This window comes from Hemiscyllium ocellatum, chromosome 18 (assembly GCF_020745735.1).
Source record: "Hemiscyllium ocellatum isolate sHemOce1 chromosome 18, sHemOce1.pat.X.cur, whole genome shotgun sequence".
Classification (NCBI taxonomy): Eukaryota; Metazoa; Chordata; class Chondrichthyes; order Orectolobiformes; family Hemiscylliidae; genus Hemiscyllium; species Hemiscyllium ocellatum.
The window spans coordinates 15,009,671-15,032,975 of NC_083418.1; the positions used below are offsets into that span (position 1 = coordinate 15,009,671).

A 23,305-nucleotide genomic window follows, 5' to 3' on the forward strand; every position below is an offset into this window, starting at 1 on the left:
GCAATTACAGGGAAGATGCCGTGAGGCTATGGGGATGTGTTGGAGAGAACGGTCCTGTGGAAGGCTGAGAAAGGACGGAAGGGGAATATGTGTTTGGTGGTGGCATCCGCTGGAGATGGTGGAATTGGCAGTTAATGATCCTATGGATGTGGATGCTAGTGACATGGTAGGTGAGGACAAGAAGACCCTATCACTGCTGTGGGAAGGAGTAGAGGGAGTGAGAGCCAAAGTGCAGGAGATGGATTGGACCTGTCTGAGGGCCCTATCAACTACAATGCTGGGGAATTCTTGGTTGAGGAAAATGTTGACATTTTAGAAGTCCCCTTGTCAAACTTGGCATCATCAGAACAGATGCATCAGAGACAGAGGAACTTGAAGAATGGAATAGAGTCTTTACAGGAAACAGGGTGTGGATTTGTAATCAAGGTAAGTGTGGGAGTCAGTGGGCCCGTAGTGGATATTGGTTGCCAGTCTATCCCAGAAACTGAAATAGATGTTGAGAAGAGAAGGGAGGAGTCAGAGGTGAACCAGGTGAAGGTGAGAGAGGTAGAAATTGGAAGTGAAATTTATAAACTTTTCCAGGATGATGGAAAGAAACAGTGCTGATGACATCAACGATATACTGGAGAAAGAGTGGGGGTCAAAATAGGACTGGAACAAGAAATGTTCCAAGTTTCCTACAGAGAGACAGGCATAACTGGGGCCCAAGCAGGTACCCATGACCACACCATTGACCTGAAAGAAGTGAGAGGAGTTAAAACAGAATTTGTTCAGAGTGAGGATGAGCTCAGCCAGGCAGAGGAGGATGGTAGTGGATGGGGACAGTTCAAACCTTTTCTCCACAAGAAAACTGAGACAGCCTGGAGACCATCCTAACTGGGGATGAACGTATAAAAGAACTGCATGTCCAAGGTGATCAGGAGGCAGCTGCAGCCCGGAAACTGGAAATTCTGAAACTAATATAAAGCATCAGAGGATTCGGGGATGAAAATGGGAAGGGGTGGACAACATGAGAAAAAAAAGAATCAATTTAAGGTAGGAAGAGATTAGTTGTGTGGGGCAGGCTGTATACATGGGGTCCTTTAACTTCTTCAGTAGTTGTTTTAGTATGATAGTAAGTTTGTGGGCTACCATGATGCCTAGCACTATAGCACCCTGGAACTACGAGAAGCCGAGGAGAAACACCTATACAACGTACTCAGGTACTCAATGGTTACCCAATAAGCGCAGTGCACTGATGTCTACACAACAGACCAAAACAGGAAGACACAATGCATCTGAGACTCTTTGCTCCCAGAACACTTACACTGAAGTCTTAGGCTTTCTCAGACTTTGAAAAATCTGCAGAATATTGGACAAACATTCATGGACTTCAAGTTCCACAAACTACACTGTTTCATCGAGATAACTTAAACCCTTAATAGCTCCGAACAATTTCCTTTGCATGATAAATTGTACTTATATTGGACCCCAGCTAGGTCTCCTTCAATCTGAACCCAAACATTTACAATCATGGATCCAGAAAGACTAGTCAATTTTTAAATGCTTTCATAAAGATAAATCAATACTCATACATACTCTCAAAATGATATTAAAATTTATATAAAAATCACAAGAGGGTCATTAAATCAAACTTTGTCAAATCTCACATAGAAAGGTATCATTGGACAAAGCGCGGGAAGAAGCAGGAAAATGAAAAAAGAGATATTGTGTGGAAACTTATGGGGTGGGTTCTGAGTGACATGGACTATGACAAGATTCAAGACATAATTGGATAAAAAATCTGGCAAAGCCTATTTCAGGAGCATGTCACTCCATCACTTATGCTTTTCACAAGCAGTGAACTGCTCACTAAATTTCTACATACATTGTACAGGATGCTCCTAATGATGCCAGTAAAACATGACAGGATCTACTTTTAAATGAAGTCAAGCCAATTTTAATAAAACAAAATTTACTGAGAAGTACCAAACCAAGAGGTTTAATTTAGGCTTTTTATGCATTTATTTGCCTACCAGAACAACTCTAATGAATTTGGTGCCTCATCTGGAGGACAAAGAAACAATCCCCATGTAAGTTGCTCTCCCTGCGAAAATGCAGCTTTGATATCAAATAATCAATACTCCCATGCTTTATTGTTCACAAAACAAAAAAAAGCTTAAAAGTTGCTGCGGCCTTCTGTGAATTGACCCTTCGAGCCTGACTTTGCAGTCTTTTTACAAAACCTCATGCCACTAGTCTTACTTTCACCTGATAAATTCAATCAAGAGACACCTTGCCCCATACTTGGCTCCTCTTGGTGCACCTCAGATTCTCTACAGCTCCCTTGTTGTTTGGCATCTTTTATGAAGCTGCCTTTCAGTTTGTTCATGGCCAAACACTGCCTGGTCACATGAACTTTTGGTATAGTCCTGGATTATATTATATTTCTTGCCCTTGTTAAACAAACAAATCTATCTTGCCTTCCATCTCCTTTAGGACTATGACCTCCCTTCCCTATTAACAGAATTTCTTTCTGTGGTTCAAGATCAACTTCTTGGGACATGTGTACCCCAAACTGTTTGAGTCTACACTACTTTTCTTGCCTTTCATCTTTGCACTTCATGGTCCTGTTCCATGGCATGAACCACCTGCCCCTCATCTTGTAGATTCATCCAGCTTTTACATTTTCCAGTGGCCTTCCCTATTTCACTTCGAATAATCACATTTCTCTATTGAGTGGCTGTTTCTGGTAAGTATTTGGCTTTGGTTTCCATTTTTGTCAGTTGTCCTTTGGAAGTAATGGGCTCATACTGACCATCCAAACTGACCTATCCATAAGCAGGCAAACTGCTAATTGTGGCAGTTTGATCCACCATTGCTTATACAATGTTTACGTATGAGAAGTACTTGGTTCTTCACTATTTTCTATAGCTCCTTCAGAATCTGTACATTTGGAATCCATACTAAGCAATCTCGACAAGTGTATCCAAACAGTTTATTTCACAGCTATTCTATTCTTTTTCTTCTCTCTTTACCAATAACCTTTCATTTTTAGATCAGTCTCTTATAATAAACCATATCTTGCAGACTAAAAGTATTTTCCAATTGGCCTTACCTTATATCTTAAGGCTTACTGAACTCTTTCTGAGTCTTAGGTTTTAATGCAAGTCTTTCTGCTTACATAGAGCTTATTCAAATTTTCTGAAAGAAGGTAGAACCAATTGCAGCCCCTTCCAAAATTTGGTGCTCGTCACTTATCCCTGATAGAACTTTATGATTTATACAGCACCTGCAACAAATTCTAAGCATGCATAGCCAATGCTAGCACAAAGCACAATTTACAATTTGACTGAACTATCGAAATTTTATGAACCATTTCATCTTTCTCTGCATGCTTTACATGGCCCATTGTAAAAAAGAGCCATTGCTGCCTTATGTATAACAATTATTTTAACTACTAAAGCTATGTACTAATTCACACACACATCTCGAAATTCATTATTAACAGCCTTTCCCCCATTATCAAAGAGGTATTTTGCAAGTAGTCCAAGTCCAGTTCCCAATCACAGTTCCATTACCTTATTCACAATTATATTTTTAACTTTAGTATGTATTATCCCCGAACCCCAGAACATTGAGCTTCCAATCCTGCCTCTCCCATGGTTCTGTAATAGTTATAATGTCCCAGTCTCATGTTCCCATACATGTCCTGAATTCATCTGCCTTACCTGTAAAATCCCTTGTATTGATATAAATGCAGTTTAAATTTTTAGATACCTCTGACTTGCTCTTGCCTGACTTTTCTAAGTATCTTTTCTAAGTATCTTCCTCCCCCAATTAAATCAGATTCCCTACAGTATGGAAACAGGCCCTTCTGCCCAACAATTCTGCACTGACCCCCCGAAGAGTAACCCACGCAGACCCATTCCCCTACATTTACCCCTGACTAATGTACCTAAGTGAATTTAGCATGGCCAATTCACCTGCCCTGCACATCTCTGGATTGTGGGAAGAAACTGGAGCACCCAGAGGAAACCCGTGCCGACACGGGGAGAATGTGCAAACTCTACATAGACAATTGGGAGGCTGATTCCGAGACTTGAATCAAACCTGGGACCCTGGCGCTGTGAGGCAGCAGTGCTAACCACTGAGCCATCATGCTGCCCAGAGGCTCCCAAATAGAACTAGCATATCTCGCACCTGGATATTAGTCCTCCTCCAGTTCAAGTGAAACAAATCCTTTTTGAGCAGGTCTCTCTGCCACAGAGGAAATTCCAATGATCCAAAACCTGAATCACTGACCCTGCACCAGCTCCTCAGCCACTTACCTCCCCTATCTTCCTATTCCTACCCTCATGAGTACGCGGATCTCAAACATTTGCTCTTTTCTTGAAAGCATCTATATATCAATGAAACTGTGAACTGGGCAATTCTTTAACTATTATTCAGTTTTACCAGAACCAACCAGACTGTATGATGAGGTTTAGTAAAGGATAAAGCAGCCTCCTGGATATCTATGTCACTGACTGATGTGAAATTACTGAAGAGCCTCTGCAGGAGTGTGCCATTTGAGTGCCCACTCAAAAAGTATATTGAAAAAGTGCCTCCTGTAACAGAACAGGTGAGGAAAGGACCCATATCAGGCAGTTAGAGACAGAGCTAGATTCCTTGGAGCTGAGTGGAATTGATTCTTGCTCTGTTTCAGAGAAATAATGTCATCTGTTTGATGAGAATCTGTGATATGGTTAGGTTCCTTCCTATTCTTAAAATTTAGCCTAGTTCAGTTTGACAACAGTTCATAAATTGATAGTAGAGTTAATAAAATATATAAAAGACAACACAAGTATGTGCTGAAAATGTGTTGCTGGTTAAAGCGCAGCAGGTCAGGCAGCATCCAAGGAACAGGAAATTCGACGTTTCGGGCACAAGCCCTTCATCAGGAATGAGGAAAGTGTGTCCAGCAGGCTAAGATAAAAGGTAGGGAGGAGGCACTTGGGGGAGGGGCGATGGAGACGTGATAGGTGGAAGGAGGTCAAGGTGAGGGTGATAGGCCGGAATGGGGTGGGGGCGGAGAGGTCAGGAAGAAAATTGCAGGTTAGGAGGGCGGTGCTGAGTTCGAGGGAATCGACTGAGACAAGGTGGGGGGAGGGGAAATGAGGAAACTGGAGAAATCTGAGTTCATCCCTTGTGGTTGGAGGGTTCCCAGGCGGAAGATGAGGCGCTCATCCTCCAACCATCGTGTTGTTATGTTCTGGCGATGGAGGAGTCCAAGGACCTGCATGTCCTTCGGGGAGTGGGAGGGAGAGTTAAAGTGTTGAGCCACGGGGTGGTTGGGTTGGTTGGTCCGGACGTCCCAGAGGTCAGGTGAATTTGTGGCGGATATGGAAGGTTCCCTTGGAACCTTGGAGAGAGGTAAGGGAGGAGGTGTGGGCGCAAGTTTTGCATTTCCTGCGGTTGCAGGGGAAGGTGCCGGGAGTGGAGGTTGGGTTGGTGGGGGGGTGGACCTGACGAGGGAGTCACAAAGGGAGTGGTCTTTGCGGAATGCTGATAGGGGAGGGGAGGGAAATATATCCCTGGTGGTGGGGTCCGTTTGGAGGTTGCGGAAATGACGGCGGATGATACGCTGTATACGGAGGTTGGTGGGGTGGTAGGTGAGAACCAGTGGGGTTCTGTCCTGGTAGCGGTTGGAGGGGCGGGGCTCAAGGGCGGAGGAGCAGGAAGTGGAGGAGATGCGGTGGAGGGCATCGTCGATCACGTCTGGGGGGAATCTGCGGTCTTTGAAGAAGGAGGCCATCTGGGCTGTGCGGTATTGGAACTGGTCCTCCTGGAGCAGATGCTGCGGAGACGAAGGAATTGGGAATATGGGATGGCGTTTTTACAGGGGGCAGGGTGGGAGGAGGTGTAGTCCAGGTAGCTGTGGGAGTCAGTCAGTTTATAGTAGATGTCTGTGTTGATTCGGTCGCCCGAGATAGAAATGGAAAGGTATGGAAGGGGAGGGAGGAGTCTGAGACAGTCCAGGTGAATTTCAGGTCGGGATGGAAGGTGTTGGTAAAGTTGATGAACTGTTCAACCTCCTCGTGGGAGCACGAGGCAGCGCCGATACAGTCATCGATGTAGCGGAGGAAAAGGTGGAGGGTGGTGCCAGTGTAGTTGCGGAAGATGGACTGTTCCACATATCCTACGAAGAGACAGGCATAGCTGGGGCCCATGCGGGTGCCCATGGCAACTCCTTTAGTTTCCAAACTAACGAACACTTCATCAACTTTACCAACACCTTTCTATGGTGCTTGGACTCCTCCATTGCCAGGCCATAGCAACATGATGGTTGGAGGAAGAGTGCCTCATCTTCCGCCTGGGAACCCTCCAACCACAAGGGATGAACTCAGATTTCTCCAGTTTCCTCATTTCCCCTCCCCCCACCTTGTCTCAGTCGATTCCCTCGAACTCAGCACCGCCCTCCTTACCTGCAATTTTCTTCCTGACCTCTCCGCCCCCACCCCACTCCGGCCTATCACCCTCACCTTGACCTCCTTCCACCTACCATGTCTCCATTGCCCCTCCCCCAAGTCCCTCCTCCCTACCTTTTATCTTAGCCTGCTTGGCACACTCTCCTCATTCCTGATGAAGGGCTTATGCCCGAAACGTCGAATTTCCTGTTCCTTGGATGCGCCTGACCTGCTGCGCTTTAACCAGCAACACATTTTCAGCTCTGATCTCCAGCATCTGCAGACCTCACTTTCTCCTCCAACACAAGTATGTGAACATGATTAAACTTTATTAACGATGGCAGTTTAGGTGATGCGTCTCTGCAATTGTCCAATAGGTTTGAGGATGGCCAGCGTGAGGGTAGGGCTGATCAGGGATAGTGGAGGGAACATGTGCCTGGAGTCGGAGGAGGGAGAGGATGTCCTTAATGAATACTTTGCTTCAGTATTCACTACTGAGAGGGACCTTGATGTTTGTGAGGAGAGCGTGAAACTGATTGATAGCTCACCAGGTTGATGCTGAGAAGGAGAATGTGCTGAAACTTTTGAAAAGATAAGGATAGATAAGTTTCCTGAGCCAGCTGGGATGTACCCAAGGTTATTACAGGAAGCGACGGATGAGATTGCCGCACATTTGACGACGATCATTGCATCCTCACTGTCCACTGGAATAGTGCCAGATGATTGAAGGGTGGCAAATGTTATTCCCTTGTTTAAGAAAGGGAATAGGGATAATCCTGGGTGCTACAGGCCAATCAGTCTTATGTTTGTGGTGGGCAAATTATTGGAGAGGATTTTGAAAGATTTAGCATAGCTCGATTAGAGATAGTCAGCATGGCTTTGTGTGGGGCAGGTCATGCCTCACAAACCTTTTTGAATTCTTTGAGAATGTGGCAAAACACATTGATGAAGGTAGAGCAGTAGATGTGGTGCACATGGATTCTAGCAAGGCATTTGATAAGGTTCCCCATTGTAGGCACATTCAGAAAGTAAGGAGGCATGGGATACAGGGAAATCTGGCTGTCTGAATACTGAATTGGCAGACACATAGAAGACAAAGGATGGTAGTAGATGGAAAGTATTCAGCCGGGAGCTTGGTGAGCAGTGGTGTTCCACAGGGATCAGTTCTGGGACCTCTGCTCTTTGTGATTAGTTTAAATAACTTGGATGAGAAAGTGGAAGGGTGGATTAGTAAGTTTGCCAATGACACAAAGGTTGGTGGAGTGATAGATAGTATGGAGGGCTGTTGTAGATTGAAATGGGGCATTGATAAGATGCAGAACTGGGCTGGTAAGTGGTAAACAGAGTTTAAACCGGACAAGTGTGAAGTGATTCATTTTGAAAGGTTGAATTTGAATGCAAAATACAGGGTTTAATGCAGAATTCTTGACAGTGTGGAGGAACAGAGGGGTCTTGGGGTCTATGTCCATAGATTCCTCAAAGTTGCCACCCAAGTTGATAGAGTTGTTGAGAAGGCATATTGGGGGGATGGGGGGGTGGCACTGTGTTGAGTTAATGAGGCACGAGGTTACACTGCAGCTTGACAGAGCCTTGGTTAGACCACACTTGGAATATTGTGTTCAGTTCTAGTCACCTCATTATAGGAAGGCTGTGGGAGCTTTACAGAGGGTGCAGAAGAGATTTACCAGGATGCTGCCTGGACTGGAGGGCATATCTTTTGAAGGTTGAGGGAGCTAGGACTTTTCTCATTGTAGTGAAGAAGGACGACAGGTGACTCAATACAGGTGTACAAAATAATGAGAGGCATGGATAGAATGTATAACCAGAGACTATTTCACAGGTCTATCACGAGGGGGCATAATTTTAAGGTGATTGGAGGAAGGTTGGGGGAGATGTGGTGGTTGTATGGAATGCACTGCCAGTAGTGGTATTCGAGTAAGATACATTAGGGACATTTAAGCAACTCTTGGATAGGCACACAGAAGACAGTATAATGAAGGGTATTAGATTAGATTACTTACAGTGTGGAAACAGGCCCTTCAGCCCAACAAGTCCACACTGACACAAAACCCACCCAGACCCATTCCCCTACATTTACCCCTTCACCTAACACTACAAGCAATTTAGCATGACCAATTCACCTAACCTGCACATTTTTGGATTGTGGGAGGAAACCAGACCACCCGGAGGAAACCCACACAGACACAGGGAGAAGGTGCAAACTCCACACAGTCAGTTGCCTGAGGCGGGAATTGAACCCAGGTCTCTGGCACTATGAGGCAGCAGTGCTAATCACTGTGCCATCATGCCACCCACGGTATGTGGGTTAGTTTGATCTTAGAGTAGGATAAAAGGTTGGCACAACATCAAGGGCTGAAGTGAAGGGCTCTACACTATTTTCATAGGGAGAGTCCAGTTGGTGTCAGGATTCATGACATCTACTCTGGATCACTCACTATATTACCAAACAGGCCTTTCTCACTGCATAATACCCAGTCTAAGATGGCCTGTTCTCTGGTAGGATCCTCAACATTTTGGTCCAGGAAACTATCCCATGCTCACTCTAGGAATTGCTCCTCTACAGTATTGAGACTAATCTGATTTGCTGAAATCTATATGCAGATTAAATTCACCTATAATTACGGATGTCCTTTTACTGATTTCCTGTATAATATCATTCCCAACATCACCACTACAGTTTAATGGTCCATGTAGCGCCCCTACTGTTTTTAATCCTTTGGTACTCCTCAATTCTCTCCACAAAGATTCTACACTGTTTGAACGAATACCTTGTCTCAATATTGTTTATATTCTATATAACCAGTAATGGAATTCCACTGCCTTTGCCCTTTTGTTTGTCCTTCCTAAATAATGAATACCTCTGGAAATTCAGTTTTCATCCTTGGTCACATTGCAATCACATCTCTGTAATCCCAATTCTATTATACCCATTTAGAACTATTTGCCTGATGAATCCACCCACTTTATTTCAATTGCTCCATGCATTCAGAAACCAAGCTTTAAGGCTTGACTTTTTAATGTTCCTTGTTCCATTCCTACTACTTTTTATTTTAACGTAACCTTATTTGATTCTGGTCTTTGACTCCTCTGCTGATCATTTCTTTAATTCTCCTTTCTGTGTTTTGTTCTTTGTCCTTGATTTCTCTTCCTTTGACTTCTCGCATAGGTTTCCAACCCCTTGTCAATTTAGTTTGTAGTCTCCCCAATCATTCTGGCAAATACTCTCCTAGGGTATCAATCCCATTTTACACAGGTATAACCCATCCAGTTTGTACTGATTCCATCCCCCCAAAACCAGTTCCAACGTCCCAGAAACTGTCTCCCTCACACCATCTCTTTAGTCACATGTTCATGTGATATATCCTGCTATTGCTACTGACGAGCAGGAGGCATTGGTACCAATCCTGACATCACTAGTTTTGAGGTTCTACTTTTTAGCTTGCTTCCTAATTCCCTGTGTCCTACTTTTAGGACATCATCCTTTTTTAAAAAACTATTGTTGATACCAATGTATACCATGACCATTGGCTGTTCACTCTGACTCTTGAGGACATCCTTGACTCCAGCACAAGGGATGCCATAAGCATCCTAGAGTCTCATTTGCAACTACAGAAGCACCAATCTATCCCCTATAGAATGGAATCATCTATGGCTACTGCATTTCTATACAGTTTGCTCCTCACCTGAGCAGCAAAGCCAACTGAAGTAGTACAAATTTGGCTATTTGCTGTTTTCCCCTGAGAGACCATTTGCCTCAACATTATGAGTGGCACAGTGGTTAGCACTACTGCCTCACAGTGCCAGAGACCTGGGTTCAATTCTTGCCTCAGTCAACTGTCTGTGTGGAGTTTGCCCATTCTCCCCATGTCTGTGCAGGTTTCCTCTCACAGTCCAAAAATGTACAGGTTAGGTGAATTGGCCATGCTAAATTGCCTGTAGTGTTAGGTGTAGGGGAATGGGTCTGGTAGGTTGCTCTTTGGAGGGTAGTTGTGGGCTTGTTGGGCCAAAGGGCCTGTTTCCACACTGTAAGTATCTATAGTGTATCTATTGTTCAGGGGAATGGCCACAGGGGATTTTTGCTTTGTCTGCCTGGCCCTCTTTCTCTGCCTGGTGGTTACCCAGTCCCTTTCTGTCTGTGCAAACTTAGCCTATTTGTGCTCCCTACAAATGTTTCACCTTTGGGGATGATGCAGTGTCCCCAGCTGCTGCTCTAGCTTCAAAATCCAGGCTTCCAGGAGCTGTCGCTAGAGAAACTTGCTGCACACGTGCTGATTAGAAATGTGCACATTTTCCCACACTGAACAGGATATCCCATTAAATTAAACCTTTTGGAAAATGCTTCTTATAAAACAGCAATTCCTCTAAGGCCATTCTTCCCTGTTTCTTGTTACTATTGAATATAACCCTTTGAAACCATCAGCAAAACATCACAAACCGTAAGCATGAAAAGTTGTAAATATGTAAGTTAGCTTGCTGAGCTTGAAGGTTTGTTTTCAGACGTTTCACCACCATACGAGGTAACATCATCAGTGAGTGTATACGGTGAAGAGCTGCTGGCATGTCCCACCTCTCTCTTTGTGGGCCTTCGCCTGTCCTCGGATGGATGTGTTGTCCCATGTATGTATAGAAACTAGTGATCGTGAGTCATGTCTTTTGGTGACCAACTGGTGTTCATGTAACCTGGTGGCAAGTTTCCTGCTAGTTTGTCTGATGTAGTGTTTTTTGTAGTTCTTGCATGGTATCTTGTAAATGATGTTAGTTTTGCTGGTGGCATATATTGGATCCTTTAGGTTCATTAGTCGCTGTTTAAGTGTGTTGGTAGGTTTGTGGATACCATGATGCCAAGGGGTATGAGCGGTCTGGAAGTCATTTCTGATATGTCTTTGATGTAAGGTAATGTGGTTATGTATTTTGGTTGCATTGTGTCTGCTTGCTTGGGTTTGTTTCTGAGGAATCGGCGGATTGTGTTTATTGGGTCCCTGTTTTTCTTGAAAATGTTGTGTAAATCTGTTTCTTCTGCTTTTTGGAGTTCTTGGGTGCTGCAGTGTGATGTAGCACGTTGAAATAATGTCTTGATGCAGCTCCGCTTGTGAATGTTGGGATGATTGCTTCTGAAGTTAAGTATTTGGTCTGGGTTGTTGTTTTTCTGTAGATCCTGGTTTGAAGCTCTCTGTTAACTCTACGTTTAACTGTTACGTCTTGCAATGGGAGTCTGTTGTCATTCTCCTCCTTTTTTGTGAATTTTATGCCTGTCAGGATATTGTTGATGGTGTTGTATGTTTCCTCTAATTTGTTCAATTTTATGATGACAAAGGTGTCATCTATGTAGCGGACCCAAAGTTTGGGTTGGATAGATTGGAGGGCAGCATGTTTGAGTCTCTGCATTACTGATAATGCTATGAGCCCTGATATTGGTAATCCCATGGGTGTTCCATTGACTTGTTTGTAGGTTTTGGTATTGAATGTGGAGTGGGTGGTGAGACACAGGACCAGTAGCTTGAGAATGTTATCTTTGATGATGAGGTTGGTGCTGTCTTGTGTTTGTGGTCCTGGTTCTCCTAGTAGTGATGCCAGTGTTTCTTTGGTGATGCCAATTTGATGTTAATTGGTGTGAAAAGGGCTGTAACGTCAAAGGAGACCATTATTTAGTCCTCTTCGATCTTGGTGTCTTTGGTGTTGAGGAATTCTTGGGTGAGTGAATGAAGTGGCGTCAATCTTCAATTACGTGTTTTAGTTTTTGGTGGAGTTCTTTGGCTCGTCTGTATGTTGGTGTACCAGGTAGGGACTGTATGGGTCGGCAGGGGGTTGGGGGTGGTGGTGGGGGTATTTGTGTATTTTTGGTGATCCATAGAAGTGTGTGGTGTTGGATCCATCTGGTTATGTTTTGGAAGTGTGTCATGTTTAATTCTCCTGATTTTTTAAGTGCTGTTAAAAAGGATGGGATTCTGTTTAATAGCTGTGGGGGTCGGGTCTATTGCCACCTGCTGGTAAGTGTCAGTATCTGCAAGTAGAACATTTGCCTTTTTAAAATAGATTAAATTAGATTAGCTTCGCTACAGTGTGGAAACAGGCCCTTCGGCCCAACCAGTCCACACCAACCCCCCGAAGAGTAATCCACCCAGACCCATTTCACTCTGACTAATACATGTAACGCTATGGCCAATTCACCTGACCTGCACATCTCTGGACTGTGGGAGGAAACCGGAGCACCTGGAGGAAATCCACGCAGACACAGGGAGAATGTGCAAACTCCACACAGTCACCTGAGGCTGAATTGAACCTGGGACCCTGGTGCTGTGAGGTAGCAGTGTTAACCACTGAGCCACTGTGCCGCCCCCAGATTATTGGATTATTTTAAAATAATGGTCATGCGTCCCTTGTCTGCAGGTAGGATAAGTATTTCAAGAAAATAAAACCTTAGAAAAACTTAAAAAAGACAAAGAAATTCATTATCCTACCAGCAAGGAAGGGACGCATGACTGTTATTTTAAAATAATCTGGCTATTTTAAAAAGGCAAATGCTCTATTTGCAGATACTGACACTTAAAAAATCAGGACAGACTTCCAAAACATGAAACCAGATGGATCCAACATATCACACTTCTATGGATTACCAAATATACACAAACCAGGACCCCCTCTCAGACAAAGAAGGACACCACTTTGATGGGACATGAACAAAGACAGGCACGAGAATTCTTAGAGGCATGGCATTCTAACCACAACTCCATCAATAAACACATCGAATTAGACCCTATCTACGTTCCCCTGAAAAAGCAGCAACGGAAATGGCATCACCTACCTTAAGAAACCAAGGCCTATAAAGAGAGAGGTTGGACAAACCATTAGCACTGCACCGGAGACTCTCACTGATGACGTTATCTTAGTATGATGATGAAACATCTGAAAACAAACCTTCAAGCTCAGCGAGCTAAGTCACATACTTGTCATCAACCTGAGCTACAAAATCTTCTCAAGAATAGCCAGAAGTTGTAAATATTTGCCTAACATTTATTATTAAGCAATCAACTTGACTTGTCCAGACTTGTCCTACCTGCCTATCTCCTTTTCCACCTATCCATTCCACCCTCTCCTCCCTGACCTATCACCTTCATCTCCTCCCCCACTCACCCATTGTACTCTAAGCTACTTTCTCCCCAACCCCACCCTCCTCTAGCTTATCTCTCCACGCTTCAGTCTCTCTGCCTTTATTCCTGATGAAGGGCTTTTGCTCGAAACGTCAATTTCGCTGCTCGTTGGATGCTGCCAGAACTGCTGTGCTCTTCCAGCACCACTGATCCAGAATCAACTCTCTCTGCCTCGAAGCCTCTGATCCTGCAGTCAGATAAGACGACTCCAGTTTTCCTGTGATGTCACTTTTTGCTTCCTTTTAGTAAGCAAGACACTCTTCCCTGACTGCTTCAAGGCAATGCTGATTGCGAGGACACTTCCAGGATGCTTCTCTGCAAGTGGCATTTACCACCGACTATCCCATCTCACCAGTCTGTCCGTATCCTCCTGTAATCAAAGGCTAGCCTCCTGGTTACCACCCCACTAATTTTTATATCATCCCTAAACTTACTGGTCAGCCCTCCAATAATCAAGAATAAACTTTAATCTTGAACATGATCCTCCTACTTGATTATTGGTGCCAAAGTATCTTACCTCTATTCACCTAGCAAACTGTCTTTGGCCATAATTATTGTGAACAGATAACACAGGGCACTGTTACATGTAATGTACCTGTATGTACCTGTACCAGTAATCCTGATTAAGGGTTTTTGTCTGAAACGTTGATTTTACTGCTCCTCGGATGCTGCCTGAACTGCTGTACTTTTCCAGCACCACTCTAGACTCTGGTTTCCAGCATCTGCAGTCATTGTTTTTACCCACTGTTACATGTTATTAACCCCCATCCAGGCCTCCATCAGGATCCCATCGGCCCAGAGGCCTTCTTACTTTTGGCTCAATTCAGAGCTGTTCTCATTTCTTTTTTTCTAACTGTCAGCCAGGTGGAAGCAATTCTTTGGACTGCCTTTCTGTCCCTCCAATTATTTACTCCGGTGCATTTAACAGCTCCTGGAAGGAGGAGGCCCCCATAATTCATTGATTGTGAGAACATTCCCTGCATTATCATTAACTATCTTACATGTTTCACATCTTTAGCTGCTCCCTCCCTCTTTTTTCACAATTCTGAACACCTGCCACAGCTTTATTTTTGCTTCGTTGAACTCAAGTCTGTCATATACTGTATCAGACACATCACTCCATCCTTCATCCACTAATCCTCTATATTTGTCCATTTCCATTGATCCCATCCTTGTGTGTGGTGAATTCTCTGTTCTTCCCCAACCACCAAAATATTGAGGTTGAAAAGCCCCTCCTGACCCTGCTCATTCTCAAGGCAACCTAAACCTTCACTTTTCTTTGATTTGTGACCTTTCACCTCGAGACTGTACCATCCTACAGCAACACCCTGCATTATCCAGATTCCAATATGACTGTGACTATATCTTCTGCTGTACAGTACAATATTCAGGCCCCTGACATAATTGTTCAATAGTACTGCTTATGCAAAATTTTAAAATAAAACAAAGGAACTGTGGATGCTGAAAATCAGAAACAAAACAGAAGTTGCTGGAATATCTCAGCAGGTTTGGCAGCATTTCTGGAGAAAGATCAGTGTTAATGTTTCGGAATTGCCAACACCCTTGACGCTAAAATTTCTGTGACACACCTTGTCATAACTCAGTGGGGTAGCACCACTGGAAAACAAACACCATTATTCCCAGAATGGACATGAAAGCAAATGTTTTAAAGGAAACATGCAAAATTGCTAACTGAATTTTCAGCCACAGGTTGGTAGGAAGCACAGACCAGGTTTCTGCACTATTTATTGCAATCAATTAGATTCTAGCTAAAGGTAAAAGTGAATTAAGTAAACTCTACAAATTAAAACTTTGAACGCTTTATAAACTAACCAATCTTGACCCCTTCCCCCCCATCAATACACACACATACAGACCCCCCAAAAAAAACATGATAGGAGGTGAAATTGGAGGACAGTTTTGCAAGAGACACAGGATGGCTGGTCCACTTGTGAAAAGTCTCTGATTAATTTGCAGTATCTGCTGAAGGAAAGGTCAACTGGTTTTCTTCAGGTTTGAGATGGTTTATTGCAGAGAACTGAGACGGTTTTTTGACTGCTGTAAATCCGGTTTCTTTTCTGGCCTGACTAGCTTCTTAGCATCTTGTTCACAAGACAGTGATCCAAGCTTTTCAGCTACTGAAAACTAAGCACATTGTTGTTGGCAGGCAAAGGACCTTTGTCATTGATAACTGATCCGTAGTCTGCAAACCAATCAGGTTTGCTGGTAAACAATTCCTCAGCTCCAATTCATCTGCACGTGATTGGAACACACATCTACAACAGCAGGGTACACAAGAGGATTCACAATAGGTATCAAATTCCTTACATTCAAAGCATGCAATTATACTTGCAAATCCCTGGTTTTAAAAGGTCCTTCTCATTTTTGTCTACAGTTTTGGGTTTCACAAAAAAATTTAGACAACACTGGTTTTACATCTGCATAGCCATCAGACCAAACAACAGGGTGGGAAAGAAATGTACCATCTTGTCTACCTTTCCATGGACAATGCCTCACTCTTCTCCTCCTTTCTGCATGATGCTCCCTTCTTTGAGCTGCCTTTGCATCCTGCCCATAGGCCAAACCTGTCTCTATGCTGTACCATTCTTGCTCCGCCCTGAACCCATAGACTCAGCTAGTCTCTTCTCCTTGTCACTTGCACTGCACTTGGAGGACCAACACTGCAACTCTATCATTAATCTTGATTTTATGTTACATCACCAGAAGAACAAAGCACTACAAATTTACTCTAATGTTCAGGAAGAAGCCAAGCTCATCAAATGTATGCCTCTTACACACAGGTTTGTGAAGACATATATTTCTCTAAATGGGTAGAATTTAGCTGGGTCAGTGCATTTGATTCCAATTAGATGTGCTTTTAATGAAGTGTAAGCAGAAAACCCAACCTGACTTTTAAGATTAGACAATTTAAACAACAAAATTCCAACTCATGTCAAGATTTTATATTTTGGACTTGTGTTCAACTAAATTCCCCATGCGCCAATTTGTTTCGGTTCCCTCAGGACTGTAGATTCCACCTATAGTATTGTTGGTTAACTGATATGCCTTCCAGAGCTTATTGGATCAGGTATACATAGCTATAAAGGATAAATGTGAGGCTGGGAACATTGATGATGATATTAGAGTGAAGTGGTGCATTTGGATATTGGGCCTGTGTTTTGAGTGTGACTACTGAATGAGAAGCATGTGGTGTACTCAGCAGCATAACAGGTGTATAAAGGTGTATAAACCAACACTGACCACCTGTTGTAAAGTGGTTAGATTTCTTAACACACTTGTTAGCGTCTTGTGTACAGCCAGAGAGATTGACCACAAATAGCAAAAAGGCTTCTAGGTGATTAGAGATGTGCTTTTCTCAACTTTCCAAGCAACAGGTAGTGCCGCAACTTGCACTTTAAATTTCAGCTATTGTTTCCTACACAATACAGGTAGCATGGTGGCTTAGTGGTTAGCACTGTTGCCCCACAGCACCAGGGACCCGGGTTTGATTCCAGCCTTGGGCAACTGTCTTTGTGGAGTTTGAACATTCTCCCAGTGTCTGCGTGGGTTTCCTCCAGATGCTTCGGTTTCCTCCCACAGTCCAAAGATGTGCAGGCCAGGTGAATTGGCTGTGCTATGATGCCCAGTGTTCAGAGATGTGTAGGCTAGGTGCATTAGACAGGAGACAAGTAGACCAATTGGGATGTGATATTGGGTCTAGGTGGAATACCCTTCGGAGGGTCGGTGTGGACTTGTTGGGCCAAATGGCCTGTTTCCACACTGTAGGGATTCTACGATGAATAATAGTGACTACACTTCTCCAGTACTTAATTAGCTAAATAGCATCTTCAGACTTCCTGAGGTTTTGAATGATGTAAAGACATACAAGCATTTTTTCTTTATTTATTTCTCCTACCCAAAGATACATATAAATTATAAAATTTTATTTTTTCTTCTCAGTAGAAGAAAAACTTGCATTTATCCAATATTATTCATGACCTCAGCAAGTATTCTGCAGCCAAGGAGATATCTATGAAGTTTAGTCACTATCGTAAAATGCAGGAAATTCATAAATCAATTTGTGCCCAGCAAGAACCAATAACAGCAATGATGGTGGCCAGACAATCTATCTACAATGTTTGTCAAAGGCTAAATATTAGCCAGAACACGAATTGAACACCCTATACATCTCTGAAATATTTTATGCTTATTTAAGAATGGAAACAGATGTAATTTTTGTTTATAAATCATTCACAGAATGAAGGAGTTACTGGTTAGGTCAATATTTATTGTCCATCCCAAACAGTAGTTAAGAGTTGACCATATAGTTGTGGGTCTGCAGTCACACGTAATCCAGACCAGGGAAGAATGGCAGTTTCCTTCCCTAAAGGACAGTGGTGAACCAGATGGTTTTTCTAATAATCAGCAATGGTGTCATGCTCTTCATCAGACTCTTAATCCCAGATTTCATCAAATTCAAATTCCATCATCTACCATATGAGGTTTGAACCCAGATCCCAGAACATTGCCTGGGTCTCTGGATTAATAGTCGGCAACAATACTAGACCATCGCCTCCCGATCTGATCTCATTTGAAAGACAACATATCTTAGATCGTAGCATGCCCTGAGGGTGACCACTCCCTCCGTAACTCCCTCGTCAGGTCCACACCCCCCATCAACCCAACCTCCACTCCCGGCACCTACCCCTGCAACCGCAAGAAATGCAAAACTTGCGCCCACACCTCCCCCCTTACTTCCCTTCAAGGGCCCCAAGGGATCCTTCCATATCCGCCACAAATTCACCTGCACCTCCACACAAAAATCATTTACTGCATCTGCTGCACCCGATGTGACCTCCTCTATATTGGGGAGACCGGCCGCCTACTTGCGGAACGTTTCAGAGAACACCTCTGGGACACCCGGACCAACCAACCCAACCACCCTGTGGCTCAACACTTCAACTCCCCTTCCCACTCCACCAAGGACATGCAGGTCCTTGGACTCCTCCATCGCCAGACCACAGCAACACGACAGCTGGAGGAAGAGGGCCTCATCTTCCGCCTAGGGACCCTCCAACCACAAGGGATGAACTCAGATTTCTCCAGTTTCCTCATTTTCCCTCCCCCCACCTTGTCTCAGTCTCAACCCTCGAACTCAGCACCACCTTCCTAACCTGCAATCGTCTTCCTGACCTCTCCGCCCCCACCCCGCCTATCACACTCACCTTAACCTCCTTTCACCTCTCGCATTTCCAACACCCTTCCCCCAAGTCCCTCCTCCCTAACTTTTATCTTAGCCTGCTTGACACACTTTCCTCATTCCTGAAGAAGGGCTTATTCCCGAAACGTCGAATTTCCTGTTCCTTGGATGCTGCCTGACCTGCTGCGCTTTTCCAGCAACACATTTTCAGCACGGCAGTGTCTTCCAGACTCAGAACATCACCATGCCAATTACCATGCATGGAATATTGGAATGGTCGTGCTTGCACAGCTTTGAAGAAACGTTGTTTGCCAAATGCTTTTCTCTCAATTGTATACCGGAGCTAAAAATGTGTTGCTGGTTAAAGCGCAGCAGGTCAGGCAGCATCCAAGGAACAGGAAATTCGACGTTTCGGGCACAAGCCCTTCATCAGGAATCAATAGTATACCCCCAAGATACCTAAACCAAACTGGAAACTAAACTCACCAATTCTTTAACTTCAGAGCAAACACAAGTTTTCTAAACTCAAGTTGAGGTTTTGCATTTTGTCACACCCCACACTAATTTGCTGACTTTTAAAAGTTTCTGTCTGTGTGTGACCCTGACCTTCGCCAGTAGGCAGGAGCACATGCATTTTTTTCAATCTTTTTCTTTATTGCACTAAACTCTTCACCTCAAAGTCTGTAGATTTAGACATTAACAAACGCCTTAAAACAAGAAAATGTGGTTAAAAGGGCAGAGAAGTTTAGGGAGAGAACTCCAAGGCTTAGAGCTCAGCAGCAAAAGGCATAGCTATAATAATGGAACTCAACACTCAAGTGGGCACTCATGTAAGCATGGCTGTCTCATTGATTTGAGGGAACGGGTCAAAGCTACAGACTTTGTTAGGGTGAAGCCATGGAAGGAGTTGAAAATAAGAAAATAAATTGAGGTATTGCTTAACCAGGAGTCAATGTAACTCAGAGAGCAAGAAATGATAGGTTAACATGTCTTGGCATGATTAATTCCCACAGATAGAACAATTTAGATGACCTCAACTACATAGAGGGTGACTGTGGGTGTGCAAATTATATTTTTAATAGTCAAGACTAGACAAAGTAAAGACTTAAATGAGTTTCAGTAGATGAACAGACAGAAATCAAGTTAAAGGATGTTAGAGGTACCTGAGAAATGGCATGCATTTGTGATTGAAATGGGACAATTTATTCACCACAGTTACAATTAGTCCAGTTATAGTCTCAGACAAGAGTGATTCAAATGGGAAGGTTGGAGTTGGTAGCTGGGGAAAAGGTTTGGAATTGGGACTGAGGACAAACACTAGCGTTTGCAACATTAAACTGGAGAAAATGTCTGCCCATCTAATACTGTCTGAGAAGCAAGCTGATTAATTAGCAACAGAAGAATTATGAGAGATGGTGTTTTGCCACTTTATTATCTGCCCACAGCTTCTGGCCTCGACATTTGTTTTCTCTTTCTTGGTTTTTGTGATACACCCATTTTCTCCATACAATCTTTGTAAGCACAGTAAGGTCAAATCTGTAGACATTTACTTTAGACTCAATATATAGTTCATTAGAGTAATGCTGAAAAAGACTGCAGATCTGGTGCTACATTCCTGCTGGAATTGAAAGATATTTCTGAAGTTTTCATCTTCTTACCTTTTTTAATATTCTCCATTTTAAGCTCAACATAGTCGTCACGATCAGTTCTACAATTTTCATGATAAAAACCAAGTGCATGCATCAGCTGATGCTGTATTATACCAACTTGCACACAGTGGGGTTTTTGCAGAGAAATTTCTTGTGCTCTTTGTTTTCCTGGCCCTACATAGGACCAGCATCTAGGAAAAATGATGTTTTAAAGTAATTTCTCTCTAAAATATTTCAGCTTATATCTCTACATCAAAATCTAAGTGTACTGTGATAACACACATTTCTATCTCTTCAGCAACTCTTTCAACTTTACACATGTATTTTGTGACAATTCGTTAGATTTTCATTCTTTAAAAAGAACTACTTTCACCCATTCAATATGGACAAAAAAAATTCATTACTTTCAACCTCTATTACAAGCTTGTCAACTCGTACTGAATCCAGACCAATTCTGCCCCATGCCATTACATCAGGTCCAAATTCCTTCAATGCTATACTAGCCAATTCCTATCCTTCACTAATTAGAACTACCATACAGCTCTATGTTAACTAAGAACAGTTCAGCACAAGAATCCTTCAGCCCACCATGACAGCTCCAACACATGATGCCTTTTTAAACAAAAATTATTTTGCCTCTGTATTCCTTGCCTATTCATATATCTGTCAAGATATCTTTTAAAAGTGACTATTGTATCCACCTCCAGCACACTCCAGGCATTTATCACCTTCTGTGTAAAAGACGTGCCTCTCACCTCTCCTTTAGACTTACCCCTTTTTACCTTAAACTTATGTCCCCTAATAATTGACATCTCTTCCCTGAGAAAATTACTATCCATTCTGATATGCCTTTCATAATTTTATAAACTTCTATTAGGTAGATGTTCATCTGTTTTTCTCCTCTAACTAAATCTCTGTTTCACATCTTTTTCCATCTTTAAACAACCCATAAATAACTCTTCTCCACAATTTGTATGACTAATAGGCATATTAGTCAATGTGCCTAATATCTTTTTCTTTAATGTGACATTAGTTTATTTCTGATTATAGTTGAATGAATCCCAATTAAAAGCTGCTTTACAGTGGGGACATTTAGGATATTCAGGTTATCTTGTTGCTGAGTTGGGACTTTCATTAAAGAAATTACTAATTTACTTTATCTAAAAACTAAAATATGCTAAAGGATAAAAAAAGCTTATACATGTAAAATGTAGCACTTCTGCCTAATCCAGTATTAATTCAGGTTTCTGCCATCCTCTTCCATCGGGCAGAAGATGCAAAAGTTTGAAAACATGCACCAACAGATTCAAGAACAGCTTCTTCCCACAGTTATCAGACGTATGAACGGACCTTTGATATATTCATGTTGATCTTTCTCTGCACATTCTCCGTAGCTTTAATACTATATACTGCATTCTATTACCCTGATGTATTTATGTAAGATATGTTTTGCCTAGATTGCATACAAAACAATACTTTTCTCTGTATCTTGGTACATGTGATAATAATAAGTCAAATCAAGGTTACACTAAAGAGCTGTCTCAGTTTTAAATGAATGAAAGCACAACAATATAAGATGTAACGAAAAATTTGTAGAATTTGTAATTTGGAAGTAGTGACATAAAAACACCAACTTTGAGCTTCTCAAACCTGTAGGTTGCTGGAAAAAGGGAAATGAAAGGTACTTAAGAATTCCTGTGTTAACATTTTTGAAAACAATAGAGAAGAATTTTACTTTTACTGATCATCAGAACAGAGTGCAGAGAGGAAATTTCAGTCAAGATAATGATTCAAAAATTATACAACTCACTTCATTTCTTCCATTAATTTAAATGAAATGAAAATCATAAAGATTTTTTTCAGAGTATACATTCCTCCCTGCTGGATTCTCCTTTTCGTGCTCTACACAGGGTGGTGCTTCATAGGTACCAAGAAGCTGATTCCCCTGGTTGGAGTATTAAGAACTGCTTAGCTACAATCTTAAGATTTGCCATTTAAGACTTAGATTGGAGAAATGTCTTCACTCACAGGGTTGCAAAACATTGGCACTCTGTACCTTAGCAGGCTACAGATTGATAAACATATTCAAGAATGAGATTGACAGATTATTGGGCACTCAAGAAATCAAGAGACACACAGACAAGACAAATAGAAGTACCGATAATTTTGAATGTCACCCATGATCTTATTGTATGGCACAGCAGGATCAATATGGTTCGCCCCATTACCATTTCTTATGCCCTTAAACCCATGCAGTGAAGGCAAAGATCTATGCTGGTGAGTGAAGTAATAAAAAGGGAGATTGCTTCTATAACTGCAGGCTAACCTATCATGCATGCAAAGCAACAAGGTGAAAAACTTCCCAAAACATGATTTTAATGGGCTATAATTTTCAAGTACAAAAATGAAAGGTAGAGTTGTGCACTAGCAAGCTGATATAAGCAAATGCACAGCTGTGGTTCCACACTGGCAGCACGTAACTGTCAAATTACCTCCCTTTAATTTGTATCTCAACAGAAATGTACATACAATAGACTTACTTACAGCAAAGAAGGAACAAGGGATCAATATATAGAGGAGTAAATACCAATTTGCATTGACAAATAACAGCTAGCATTTAACATTTTTAAAAAATCATTCATTGGATACAGGCATCACTTAACTGCCCATCCCTATTTGTTGTACAAAAGGTGGTTGTGAACTGCATTCCTGAAGTCTTTGAATCGTTATGTGTGTAGGGGGATTCACAGTGCTATTAGGAAGCGTGTTGAAAATGTGTTGCTGGTTAAAGCACAGCAGGTTAGGCAGCATCCAAGGAACAGGAAATACGACGTTTCGGGCCAGAGCCCTGCCAGGATT

General features: G+C 42.6%; 1 protein-coding gene across 2 annotated transcripts in view; it reads right to left on the minus strand.

Moving 5' to 3' along the window:
- The window catches only part of LOC132824139 (astacin-like metalloendopeptidase), a 216,405-nt gene that overhangs the window by 63,580 nt on the left and 129,520 nt on the right, over positions 1–23,305 (minus strand). The window contains exon 7 of one of the 2 annotated variants that reach the window (XM_060838391.1): positions 20,456–20,637. The exons of the other annotated variant lie outside the window; for it this stretch is intronic. Coding sequence (XP_060694374.1) covers positions 20,456–20,637 — 182 coding nt within the window. The remainder of the gene's footprint in view (positions 1–20,455; positions 20,638–23,305) is intronic. 2 annotated transcript variants of the gene reach the window in all.